Source organism: Amblyomma maculatum, chromosome 8 (genome assembly GCF_055883805.1).
Source record: "Amblyomma maculatum isolate TAMU_Amacu chromosome 8, ASM5588380v1, whole genome shotgun sequence".
NCBI lineage: Eukaryota > Metazoa > Arthropoda > Arachnida > Ixodida > Ixodidae > Amblyomma > Amblyomma maculatum.
This window is the reverse complement of record NC_139351.1, coordinates 63,186,503-63,200,867: the sequence shown is the minus strand read 5'-3', so window position 1 is coordinate 63,200,867 and position 14,365 is coordinate 63,186,503. Positions and strand designations below refer to the sequence as shown.

The 14,365-nt window shown below is 43.1% G+C and overlaps 1 protein-coding gene across 2 annotated transcripts in view; it reads right to left on the bottom strand.

Annotated features, from left to right (window-relative positions):
- Window positions 1-14,365, bottom strand: part of LOC146181288 (multiple PDZ domain protein-like) — a 233,072-nt gene that overhangs the window by 22,642 nt on the left and 196,065 nt on the right. For both annotated transcript variants that reach the window (XM_084576335.1, XM_084576336.1), the window contains 6 exons: window positions 10,992-11,197; window positions 8,572-8,666; window positions 7,232-7,301; window positions 5,979-6,035; window positions 4,166-4,339; window positions 3,260-3,404 (listed from right to left, as the gene is read on the bottom strand). In XM_084576335.1, coding sequence (XP_084432461.1) covers window positions 3,260-3,404; window positions 4,166-4,339; window positions 5,979-6,035; window positions 7,232-7,301; window positions 8,572-8,666; window positions 10,992-11,197 — 747 coding nt within the window. The remainder of the gene's footprint in view (window positions 1-3,259; window positions 3,405-4,165; window positions 4,340-5,978; window positions 6,036-7,231; window positions 7,302-8,571; window positions 8,667-10,991; window positions 11,198-14,365) is intronic.

The following is a 14,365-nucleotide window of genomic DNA, read 5'->3' as shown; positions in this document are numbered from 1 at the left end:
GCACAATACTTACAAGCATGTTTTCCGCAGAGGGCAGCAGCAGCAAGCAGATAAGCAGCATGCACGCACGCAGCAGGCAACGAGAAGAAGGGCATTCATGAAGCGTAGGCCACGCAGCATGCGGGCACGCACGGTTTCCCAGAAACGAGGTGGCAGGCAGCACAGGAGAAGGGCAGAAAAGACAAGACAAAGAGAGAAAGAAGGCGCCCGCACGCAAGAGAGAGAGAGTTTGGGTTGTGTTGCAGAAGCTGCCTCCCTCCGCTTATCCGCTACTGGCTTGCTCACTGAGCAAGCACGGCAGCTAGCAAATACACGTGACATGCAAGAAATACGTATTTTTCTACGCTTGTCTCTAAGCGCCTCTTCACAGAGGGCCGGCCACCACATGCTATCATGCCCGGAGCAGAGGCAAACATTGCACAGGCTGGAGATGTTAAAAAAAACCATACACACAATCAGGTCATGCTTGAATGTGTATGTACATATAATATAACTGTAATTAAACTCAATAGCAGCTGCCATACACCTGAATGTGCCTATAACAGCGAGATATGCACATTTTTTAAAAGCATTGTAGTGGTCCTGGCAAGAAGATCAAACCCGGGACCAACTCCTTTCAGGTTGAACCTTCCTTTAACTATTAAGTTGAATTTATGTGAACACTAGATTTCCTATCGACTGATGCTAATGAGTGATTACTGCCTCAATACAAATATAACTCCACTGGCAAACTGAACTGTATGTCTCTTGAATCTGTGCAGCATAGCTTCGCTCCAAGCATGAATGCCAAGTAACGAAACTAAACGCAGGCTTGAAGTCTTCTACACATGACGCATAAAATGAGCCTATGCTCACACAGCCACACCTTGTGGCGTTATTCTGACTAAACTGTGGGAAGCAGGTAGGGGTCAAGATGCACGTTACCAAATGAGATTGCATGCACAAAGAGCAGTTGTTTAACAGAAAGCATGCCAAAGCATCCCAATTAAATTCGAATGAGCTTTGAAAATTAAACTCAAAGTCTGATGCCATCCTGGCACTTCACAGACAAGTGAATGTGGAAAAGGCATTTGCTAGCACCTCAGCCACGAGTTTCATTTTTCGGTGCGCAACACTGCTGCTGATCACGTGACACTTTTTTTCTTTTTCAATTAGCGCACGTTAAGTAAACGTCCTGGCCATACATGATGTCATAGTTAAAAACGAAATAAGGGGCACCACCAAGTGCTGAGTCTGTGCTAAGCTTCTGCTTAATTGAGTCGTGTGTTTTTGAAGTTTTTAAACCGCAGGCACTGTGTCTACCAGCATCGACAGGGCGGAAGGCACTGGCATTTGATTTTTCCCCAGCACAGCATTTTAGGGGAAGTTATGCTTCTGCCTCCCCAGCTGTGCAGTTTACTGCAGTTTCATCTTCTGCTCATACTTAGCCCCTCCTCCCACGAGGCTACATTTAGAATTTCGTCTGCATTGCCGACGTGCTGTAGGAATGTCGGGATAGAGGTTGACCCGTGTGTGCAAAGGGTATGGCTGTGCTACTGCGTCCAGGGGCGTGCTATAGATAACCCTGGCTATCGTCTGTTGAGCTTCGCCGAAGCAGGTCGTGGAGCCAGCGTATTGTCCCCAACCCTAGACAGGGCAACAGGCAAGACGAACAATATGAATTCACTACAGTGGTCTCCCGTTTTTGGAGTTAATGAAATAGAACTAGGGGGCATGACACTCTAAAGGGGTGGGTTCCAGATGGAGCTGGCTTATAACTGCCAGCTTTTGTCGAAAAAAGGAAACAATATGCAATTAAAATTGTTTCAAAGCAACAGCTTTCCAGACATCCGCCTGACTAAATGGCTCAAAGAATGTCATACTTTTGGAACTCCATTCCCTGTTCGATCATAATTTGAGTAACACTTCCCATATGCCTCTTGCTAAGTGTGACAGTGCAGCTTCTTGATCAAAAAGGACAAGTTGTAGAACCTCTTTTTTTTTTTTTTTGCAAAAGGTAAAATATGTCGAGATATCCGAATACTTGTGATACAGGGCAATGCTATCCTTTCATGTCATTATTTCAATGCAGGCAATGCGTTCTCATGGGCAGCGTCAAAGGCGATTTGAAACATTGTTTTACCTCTTTTCTTTAAGACCTCAATTCAATTCGATGCATTTGACCAACAACACGTAATCGGTAATAACCTTCAGGGCACAACTGTGGCCATTTGTCAACACACAGCCCTACCAGTGTGCTATAAAGAACTTTCTGACTTTCTCTTTCTGACTTTATCTTTTCTTTAAGTCAGCAAACTCTTGCCTGAAAATCTGGCAACAAGTAGTAAGAGTAGCGAGCACAGCAGCAAAAGGCGGTGCCCTTGTCTCACACGTAACCTTTTATACAAAAGCAGATTCTGCAGCATTGACACTTGACTCAGAAGGTGCAAGACAGTGATGCATGAAAAGATAATGTCCATTTGGTAAATTTTAACCTGGAGTACTCCACCCTGCCCAGACTGTTAACAAGTATGCAATCGTAATTCTTGTTTTCACCGCTTCTGAGGAGGGATTACGCGGGGTCTATAGTAATTCGAGCTCCTCTGAAGGCGCAGGACATGTTCTGAAGAATATTACTATTAGTGACCAAAAGTAAAGTGGATTTAGTTTTTCCACGGCAAATTGGGCTTGACTTGGGCACTGTACTGCAAATTGATTAACTTTTTATGACCAATATTGCTATACTAATGCATAAAACACTTCCAATATTTATTTGTAAATGATTCAAGTTTTCTAATCAAACAATACAGAGTGCCACAAAAGACATGACAAAGTGGACTGATCAGTAGCCAGAAATCTCAGTTGGATTGTGTCATGCCTGTCTCGTTAAGTCTGCTACGAAATACGGCTCAATAAAGCAGGAATCTTAAATTGATGGCTGAATAAATTGTTTAAACAGACAGCCCCGAAATTTCTCACAGTACAAACAGAGTTAGCAGGATCAGTTATGGAAGAAAGAGAAAAATCCCTTCTCTTGAAGACCACCGCTAATTATATCTTTTTGTTGCTGGGCCCTCACCCACAGTCATTGCCAACGCAAGGAGCATGTAATGTCAGCAGCTGATTGCGGGAGTTTTTAGTTGCAAACGACTATGATCCTATTTGCTGCAGAAAAATTGCTCTGTGAAATTACTGCCCCAGAAACAAATCATGCTCACAGCTACTCTCACATGCTAGTCAGGAAAAGAAGCACGCAAGAGGTCCCCAACGGAGCACTCACTCTTGCGGTTGGAGGGAACAGTCCGAGAGGGCTCCTGGGTTTCGATGGAAGCGGACTTCTTCTTGAGCAGCGGCACCACGTTGCCCATAGGCCGCGCCACGATTAGCGTCAGCACCCCTTCCGCCTGCTTCAGCAGCTGCGCCACCTACATGTGCACAGGTTGACGAAGTGAAGGCACCAGCATGAGTCAGGCTCAGCCAAGGAAGGAGTGAAATGACTTTCACAGAGCATACACAGAAGGGGTGAGCTAACAACGCAATTATTTAAGTAAAGAACACAATATAAAGCTCAGCAAGGCCGATTCTTGGTCTGTTTGGTAGAGTTTGCTCAATTTGGTGAAGCCTGAAGTGCTAAAAGAGAAAGGGACATGACAGAGAGGGGCATGGAAGTACAGCTGCGTCCTGCGTCTCTCTCACGTCCCCGTCTATTCCCCCCCCCCCGCTTCCCCGTCTAGGCTTCAACAACAGAAAAATTTGCTGAATTATAACCATATACGTACTTGGGTTTTGCGCTGTGGCGCTTTACATGTAAACACAAGGCAGTGATATTTACTAAATTACGACTGCGAAGAAAGCAGACCATGTTTCCACTAACATCCTTTCCATTCTGAAGAAGCTTATTGCTTTCCAATGAACAACAAAATTCAACCGGCTTACTCAAGAATCATACCACAAAGTCCAAAAAAAAAAACAAGGCATGCTACTTAATGTTCCTGGTGATAGCTGTTCCGCACTCGTCTTCTATGATCCAGTGCCCTTGTAATACCATCCTACTTCAGAGATTCTGCCCTCAGTATTTCAGAAAAAATACTAAGCCAATTTTGAACCGAACCAAGCAAACCGTGCTTCCTGACCAGACCGCTCGGCTGAAGCTGCATTGCAAGCGATACAAAAGCGGCGTGCCCACCGTCTCGTAGTCGGCACCGGAGACATCAGTGCCGTTGACGTCGAGGATCATGTCGCCCACTCCCAGACCAGCCTGGTGGGCGGGGCTCCCCTCCTGGATATCCGAGACGAAGATGCCCAGGCCAGCCTCGGCATGCCGACCCTCCAGGATCATAATGCCCAGGCCATGCGTCCCCTGATGCAATACAGTCATGATGTCATTACGTGAACGGGAGGAGGCCTATATCTGCAGAGCACTTACACTTAAAATGTCCACAAATTATCGCCACACCTCGCTGCACACGAAAAGTCAAGCAAGCCAAAAATACAGATTAGGTAAAACAAACCATTGTTGATAAGCTCCGAACTTTTTTATTTATTTGTAGCACTGTGACAGCTAGACCAGCCTAATTAACTTCAATCCATCTGGTGATAATCTCTGAAATGAGATTAATGAAACTGCTGCATGCTGAACTAACTGGTTTGGTTTGGCTTCCTTCATGGGATTTAATGTTCCAAAGCGATTCAGGCTAATAGAGAAGCCGTAGTGGAGGACTCCGGAAATTTCGACCACCTGGGGTTCTTTAACATGCACTGACATCGCGCAACACACAGGAGCCTTGCTTTTCACCTCCATCAAAAAGCTGCTGGCGCGGCCGGTATTCGATCCCGTATGCATGGGTTCACCAGTACAACGCGTTAACCACTTCGCCACTGTTGTGGGAAACACACAAATAGCTGTTCCACAGGTAAAGTTGCTATGATAGAAGGTCAATAGACTGTCCGAGCTTCTTTTTGTTTATGGGCTTCCAAACATGATGACATCTGAAACTAACAACATGTGCTACTGCGTTAGGAGCAAAGTCATCATGCCAGTGCGTTTTTTCCTAATCAATGAGATTTGAAAGGCAGGAAATAAACTTGCTCTTCAGACCCCTTATGTTGAAGCAACAAGGTCTATGGACTATGAAACCTGGCAACCCGATCAGCACTGAGCATATGAAATCCACACAACTCACAAGTGATACGATCACGCACACCCAATCTATCAAACAAAGACTAACTCTAAGCTTCGAACTAATTTCAACATGCCAATTTAAAGCTTAAATGCTGCAATGCTAACGACATATGAAGCTAGAATTAAAAAAAATGCTATTCAGGCATTTCGTCAAGCAGCATAAGCACGAGTTTCATTTAATTTTATTTAATTTATTTGTCCATCAAAGATCCCAAGGCATTACATAATGGAGGCATGCATACAAGTTATGGTAATGTCAGAATAAATGAAAGAAATAAAGCAACACCATAAACAAACAACCAAAAGCAAAATAAATAGAATCAAGCAATCAAGTTCAAGAGACAGTACAGCTGACATCTCAACATCATAATACGGTTAACAAAGCTCAAAATTAAGTAACGCTCAGTGCCGGGAAACCGGTTGGCGAAACTACGAAAAGCGGCTAGCAAGTTTATCACAGAATGGTTGGTGACCAGAGCATGTCGTTATGTACCGGGTAGGTTATTCCAAAGTGTTACAGTGTCTGAGAAAAAATGAACTACTCATGGCAAAGGTGCAGGCAGTAATGATGGGATTGCTGCGATTATCTCTGTCGTTTAAGCGAGATGAAGTTCTAGGAGTTGGTTTAAGCGAAGAATGTTTCAGTGAACGATGAAAAAAAGAATGGAAAAGGCATAGACGTGAGGTTAGGCAGTGACAATATAGAACTTGGAATATATGAAATATGAAGGGCAAGCAATGCATTTTCTCAATCAAAAATAAAAAGCGATGTGCACTGTTATGCATAACAAAGAAATAAGGTGCCTGTTGCACTGACCTTTTTCACAGTTACAGTCCTAACCCCTCGGTAGTTTGCATATTTTATTTCATGGCCCTGTGGAAAAAGCATATGCATGAAATTAGTTAGTTCTCTGAACACATAATGGTAACGAAAAACTTGGCCAGATGAAGTGCTACAATAATGTTCACTAACGTGTTTCATCTAGAAAGCATCGATTTAAAAAGAAGACACCTATTAAAAAGTGACAAATTTTCCACTAGAAAAGCTGCAGTAACCAACTTTTTTTAAAAACATGAACTATGAATAAAAGACCCATGCAAATGACATGGCATGCATGCCAATTGATAAGCACGCATAACATCTATGCCCCAAACATTCCAAGCCCACTTCAAGTGTGTTAGGGTGTAGTGCATTGACTCCTACAACTAAAATAGGTGACAAATTTTTAAACCTAACCGCAACGAAGAAACAGAGGCACAGAAATTACGCATATGCAGGACACCTCCAGGTGATTGCTTCCTGTTTCCATGCTGGTAAAGTTGGTGGAGTGTCAAGCTTATTGCATCAAACAGCCTAGGCTACACAGTTCCTCTTGATTCGATACTTAATCATTTTTGAAGCGAGACCTGCTCAACTGCTTGAGTGGATAACCAGATTCACAACACTGCTATAATAATTGGTGCCTGATGCAGCGTAACATGACAGGCAAAAATTGCTCTATGCATATGCGTGCTGGCAGACGACTGCTAGGAAAATTTCCGGAAAACCTCCAAAAATGCCAAAGCCAGATGGGTGGCAGAAATGGAGGAAATAGGAAATTAATGACACTGACACAGGAGTAAAAACACTGTCCCAATCTACAGCATGTTACATCCCTCCATGCCATGTCAAGGTGTTCGAAGCAATGAAAATAGACACAGATAAAAAAATTCTCCTTTCAGTAGGAAGACAAAAGGCCATTTATAGCAGATGACTACCTTCATATTCCTCGGGAACGCCTGCAAAAGATTCTAGACAGTACATAAGCCCCTTTCCAACTCTTGAAATGATTATGAAATGGAATGTTCCTTTACGTGGGTTAATGAGGAAACGTACGCTCCCAACAATTCTGCAAGTGAGAGAGATTTTGTTACAAAACCATGTCCCAAGGGCTCCTGACACCGTGAAGATGAATGCAGGCACCCTCTGCTCTCTCCCACAGATGCTGCCAGTGAATCTACCCGCCACCAGTGACAGCGCAGCCAGGAAAACAGCAAGACTGATCGCCCGTTTTTTTTTTTTTTTCTCACCTGCTCATCCAGTTGCATGGGGTACTGGGTGAGGGGCTTGACCGCCATGTCCTCCACTGCGTCCTCTCTCCTGCCATAGGGAAGAGGAGGAAGATTAGGGGAAAAGGAATGGCAAACCACTGGAGACAACGCCCTGTCCCCACAGCTGCACAGCAGCATCCTTGTAATCTGAGGAAGGTGAGTGCAAACATGACGAGAAAACCTCAAAATAAAATTACTATACAGACAAGTTGTCGCCATCCACAGAAATCATATCTCCAGAAAAAGAAAAAAAAAAAAAGGAGCGAGGATATATGTTGCTTAGACTGTCTTTAAATATGTATTTCCCAAACAAACCTGAATGCCGATGACTGTCTCAGTGAAGGGATCTGGATCAATCCTGACCACCTGGTGTTCTAAATGCCTTGAAATCTCAGTACATACAGTAGCAGCCATAATAATATGAAGCACGCCTCGGCGGTCAAATATTTTCTCAAGCGTAGCCTAGTGAATTGTATTCAGCCCCTCAAGCCGTTATTTTGAGGTAGCCTAGTGAATATCACGAAAACCTCACACATATGTATGTACAGGGTAGTCCACTTCTAGCTAGAACACGGTCACTGCTTTTAAAGCAACATTGTATCTTATGCAGGCAGATATCGATGCAAAGCGATGCAAGCACACAGAGACACGGATGTGCTGCTTCACATGGCCAGCCACTTTAGATTACTGCGTGGCTGGGTCGGATGCAATGACACCTTGAAAGCAGTGACCGTGTTACAGCTAGAAGTGGACGAGGCTGTACATGTCACTGATCTGTTCCCGTAGGGATCCGAGTAAACATCGTATCATCTTTACAAAAGGTGTGCAAGTGCTCCGTAATATAATGGCCGCACCTGTACAGTATGGTTCACTGTTAAAGGGAATATGAGATCGCATTGCTGCAGCGCATTACAAAGCACTCCCGAGAAAGCCAGTGACAAACGACTGTACAAGGTGCATGCACAGTAAGCACAGCTGACTGCTCTACCCGAGCATGCACTTGGTGCCGTCCATTCTTGTCAGTGGTCGGCGGCAGCACTTTGCAAAGCCACGCCACAGGATCTCATGTTCCCTTTAACAGTGGACCGTACTGTACACGGCCACGTTGAGGTATTGGCACTATCAAAACAGCATACTTGAACAATGTGAAACACAATGAAAATTTTTGCCCTAAATAAAAGGAACAAGACATGAGAATACGCCGCAAAGATGCACAAAACGGAATTACAGTGGGATATGCCAAAGCAAGCAGCTGAAACAGATGCAGGCAGCCACTATGCAAGGTAATTATGCTAGAGATTCTGAGCAGTTCTTCTCACCTGTGAAGGACAAACTTGTACGTGGGACCAGGAAGACTCTTGATGATGGCTGAGGCATTGAGGTGACAACGGCCATACATGACGACCCCATTCACCTGTGTGAGTTAAGCAGCATGCCTGATATGAGCTGATAAAATAATCATACAAGCATGCACTGCATGCCCAGCACAGGAAAATATACAGACATCTCAAACTAGCAGTATACTCTAACCAGCTCACTATCTTCATGAGATCAAAAAAACCATTTTGAAGAAGCATCGTGCACACAATTTTTTTGGAGTTCTTGATTCTCAAGCTGCGAGAAGAACGTGCCAGTGTCCAAACCGAAACAGTTAGGGTGGCAATCACGACCGTGCAATCACACTTTATCTGCACACGTGTTCAACTTATCACTGCAACTAACAGTTACAGTGTGATTAGAGCAAAACTACAGTAGGTAAATAAAAGTTGGAGATTAAGGTATTCATTTACTTGCAGGTCCATGGGAAAGCCAAAAAGCCTTCCGAGGAACCTTGTGGTTCTGCGGAACCCAGTCACAGAACCCCTGCTTTACAATAAGTCATTTTAATGGAACAGCAACACACACTGAATGTTACAGTGCCTTCTGCCCTGAAACAGACCGCTGCACATTGCCTCACGAATGGGCATGCAGAATCCAACCCAATCATAGCCTATACAAATTAGGTGTCAACTAGGCAAGGAAAACGCCAGCCAGATCCGTAGATATATCAGTCAGGAACGCACTACGTAGAGGTTCGTGGCAGTCATCCATATCCTCTAAAGCCTTGCACTTTATCAATACTACTAAATTTATGCCACATGGACTTTGAGGGTGGGTTGCGACAGCATCTAAAAAAAATGATATTGCCCTCATTCAGAAGAATGAATGATTCAGCAGCTGTGCTCGGGCCAGACTGCTCCTATCAGTAAGCTGCGTGATGTGAATACCCTTACTGTTTATTACAGCGACATGCAATGCCTGTTTCCTCAATATCTGTATTATTTCGCAGCACCCTCATGCTTTGCAGACTGAAAAGCTTTAATTGCAGTCGTCTGCTATGTATACTGTCAGTCCAGTGCTGTATCCTCGAAGTGGCACAGATCTGCATTAAAGACCTGGACAAGACTGTATTTTTCTTCAACTGTGGGTCACCAGAAAGGTTTCCTAGCTCTTCATCATAGCCATATAGCTGAAGGGAGATGATGATAACTACTCGGTTGATAGCTATGAACACCACCATATAAGTAATGAAAACATGCTAGTCACAACACAAGGTGAGAAAGAAAATGAGCATCTAAGTGAATGTCATGAATGGAGGTAGGAGCTGGCATTCTGCATGCATAAACAAAATATGTGAAGGGCTAGAAAAAAAATCCACAACTCAAGATGAAGATGAGAGCTTATCCACTATAGGTAAACATAAATCATGATCTCACTGTTTAATGACATGATGCTAGAATGGTCATCTATCATTAAACTGTGAGAATTTCCATCCATCAGCTTGAGCAACAGAGTTGCTTAAGATCACTTTTAATGTCTCGTAACACTATATTCTGAAATGGTGCTTACGTCTCAGTTCTTCAAAATTTTTTCTATTCATCTCAATACATATAACCTTCACATTACACTCCGCATGCAAATGAAAGAAAACAATGCCACAACTTGAAAACTTGAACAGCATCTGGCATGCATTGCCACATAGCAGTGATGGCCTCCTGAAAACAAAGCTGCTTACTGAGACGAACAACTTGTGCTCTCGGAAGAACTCAGCTCAGTGAAAGGCATAGAGATCTACATGGGCCAGTTTTCAAGGTCACAGTGACCATAGTTCCTGGCAGTGCTAGACTCAAAGCTGACTGCAAACTTCGAGTGTAACATACCTACAACACAGTATGGTCTGCAACAGAGCTTAACCTGTCACACAATTTTTCCAGAGTAACCCGATTGCATTTATCAAAAAATATACTAACTTGTTATATAATGAGTTTCGGTCCTTGTTTCAGTTTCATGGATTGGCTATGTGCTCGTTTGTGTGTATGTGTACTTGTTTATAGGCTGCCTTGAGTCGCATGTGCCAACATCATAAATATGTGTGCTTATTCAATAAACATCAGTTGCTCTGCTCATGGTCACGCTCAACTGAGTCTCGGTTCCCTTCGTTACGACCACCCCAGCCAATACAGCATAACTCATAGCATGTCTTGCTTAGCAAACAGAATGAGAAACCACACATTGGGTGTGCTAAGCAAGGCACATTTTAAAAACAAGTTTAACAAACCTTAGTGTCGATATATAGTACACACATTGTGAGAAGCAAGCATATAAGTTGTTCTAAATAACTGCTAACTAGACCAGTCATTCAGGGTGAAAAAAAAAATGAGAGGTGAAGGGTGGCAGGGGTTGTAAAAATAAGGTGTACCTCGAGGAGCTCGTCGGCCACCCGTATACGGCCGTCACGGGCGGCCTGGCCATTAGGGTGGAGGCCGCAGACGAAGACACTCATTCGACTGCGGTTCTTGTTGCCCGCCAGCGAGAGGCCCAGGCCGCTGGGGCCCTTCTGCAACTCCACCAGGAGCAGCTCACCCCCGGCCAGCTTCAGCTCCTGGTACTTGCGCTCTATCTTCTCTGCACAAGGGAACGAGAGGGAAAAAAGAAAGAAACAATTGCATTCAAAAAGAGGGTCGACTTTACAATCCGCTTGGCTGCCAAAGGCTCACGTGCCATGGTAGAGAATGAAGAAGAGAAATAGCACGCTTCAGTTTTCAGAACAAGAAAAAACAAGAGCACTAGAATGCTGATTCTCATTTCAACTTCCTACTTTAAATGCCTTCTGACTTGCCTGCCTTGTAAGGACAGCAAGACACCTGGAGAAAGTGTGCCAAACAACAAAGATGGATGACAAAAAGAGAGAGGCATGATGCCTCTTTAGGTTCCTTCTTATATTTCTGACTGTTCTTGCTGTCTGCCACAACATACACACACCAGTTAGACCAACCTTGCTATTCTATTAGGTTGCAAGTTTAGATCTTTTTCTTCCACCAACCAATTGCGATAAAAATAAAATGGAATATATGTGAGGTTTTATGTCCTAAACCTGCACTTGAGCTATGTACGAGAGATATCATAACAAAAGGGTTCCAGATAAATCATAAATTGAGCAATACTAAAGCTTCTGCACAATTGTTGCAGGTTAACCGTGAAGCTGCTAAATTACACTTCACATCATGAGTCAACTGACACTATTGAAAAGCTCCATCAAACATTCACTCACTCACTCGTGTGTGTACCGTGCATATATATGCACAGTACAACGGTTAAGAAATGAAGGGTCCTAAATAGCCTCTGAGTATACATTTGCATCAATACATCAGACCTGATGACCCATATTTACTCATACATGACAGCTGACATATGTACTGTAGTGTTGTCTACTGTAAATATGTTGAAGCAGCCTGACATTCTCACACAAGCGACACACAAAAAGGTAGCAGTTGCGCAGTGATATACAGGCTGAGTACGAACTGGCATAGAAAGACTGAAATGAAATGCTTGCTCTGTAAGGTACTGTGCATCTGTTAATGAATGTCTTATTGCCAGCAATGGTACTTTTGTTGTCCATACCACCAAATAAGACAGATAAAGCTCACTTGACAAGGAGTCAGTATTGACTGTTGATCAACCTTTAAAGCCGAGTTGCACAGAAAAAATAGAACACGTTAGCGTCCAGAGAAAACACACCGGACAGAGTTATGTCCTGGAGGTAGTATTGTAAAGATTCAAAGCAAATTGATGTGATTAATTTATGTACTGTGAAAAAGAAATCACAAAGCAATTCTTCACAAAGAAAGTGGAAATTTCCAGCTCACCCCAAGAGGCACGCGGCATTGTGACGTGTTTCAAAATGACTACACTGCCCCGGCTGACTGCCGGTGCTATCAGGAACACAAAGACAGCAGAGATAAAACTCTGCTAGCAGCCCCACATATGCTTCTTTCCGCAGTCCAATTATCTGTGTGACAGACTGAAAATTCGCTGATGCCAATACATTTACTTCTACGGCCATCAGCTAGGAGGGATATTACGACCACTTTATCGGAGTAGGCCGGAATAGCAAACAATAAGTTTTTGAGACTTGCATTAGAGGGGTTCTTATACATATGGGGCAAATTTTATTTTTTGTAGTGCGTGCCTAGATGTGTATGGCTTCCTTTCCTTGTCTTTGCTCCATTTTAATTTTGCAAATGAAAATAGGCTACAACTCTTAACAGATTGCTAGACGCATAAAAATGATAAAAAATTATCCCATAGCTTCCGGGCTCACACCCAACACTAATGACATAAAAAAAAATTATATAAATGTTTGATGAAGCACACATATTACGCTCAAAACAGAGACTAAATGGATCCCTTTACTTTCTTTGTAAACAAATGGAAAATAGGGAGTGAAGTTCATCTCAGGTTTTGTATTCCACATGTTCCGAATCAGATACAAGAAGAGATATGAACAAATATATCGGCGTGAAGTCCTTCAACTCGAGCAGTGCATCGAAACTGAACAGTTAACCAAAAAATAATAATGTTAAGCAACAAAGTCATACAGTTACTAAAAAGCATAGTGTTTGACGTAGAGTGCTTTGCACAAACAAAGCTCCTCACCACCCAAAGCTGTGCTTCAAGTTACGGGAGGGGTGTCTAATTAATTCATCATTAGAGTTGCCATAAGCCAGGCTATAAGCCGTGTGGGACAGTTCTCATCTATCTTCTACTAACCCTAACCTGCGCTAGCTCCAGCCTTTTATCCCCCCAAATCTGCATATGCTATCAATCTAACTGACTCTCTACAGAACCCGCTACAGTTTCCTTTACTTGACTTCAACTCATTTAAGCTAATGGCTGATCGGTTATCTTCTCTTTTCCTTAAGAGTGCCATCCAAGCTTATCCCTTTTATAATTCAATAAATTACCATTACTAATGCTACTCCCTCCAACCCCACTGCTCTCTTCTTGTTACAGAATTTCAACTCTATCATTTTGATTTTCACCGCCTACTGTGCTGTTCTAATAGAACCCCAGCCTTTGTTGGTCTCAAGATTTCAGCATCAGGTGGAGTTGTGTATAAACACGCTAAGGTGTGTTTATACACAACTCTTCCCAATGCAACACTCCGTTACTTTGGTAAATATGAAGTAAATAACAGTGCACAGCTCATGTCACTTTGCCCGGCACACTTCTCAACTAGCATTGCATCACTTCTGTGCCAAGATTATGGTCATTGTGCATTCACTGCATACAAATTTTTCACTACGCTTACAAGTGGTCCTTCCTGATCTCTGCTGTACAAAAAAATGGCCTAACACAGCTCCTGATCTATTTAGACATTTGTGAAGTAGATCTCGGTGCTGCATAGAGCCTTACTGGATTCGCTGCTACATTAGCACTAGCAGAAACAACAGAACACATTTATCTGTGAGGCATCAGCGTCCTAGCTATGAAATTAAGCTAAGCTGCTAAGGGAAGCTATCATGCTATGTTTTATGTTAGACCAGAGTTAAACAGCACCTTCCCACATTAACCCTTCATCCTGATACTGAGTGCAGAAAGCCAGCCAGTAAAGAGCCCTTTAAAGCTGCAGCTGACGTGAACATGTCAGCTCAACTCACGTGTATGATAAAAGGGCATACTTGAAACAATTAGTTACGCATGTTTGGTAGAAATTTCTGCAGTTATTCTTTTACACTGTTATTAGCCAAATAAACCGACCTCACCCTGTAATAGAACCTTGCTAATAAATCC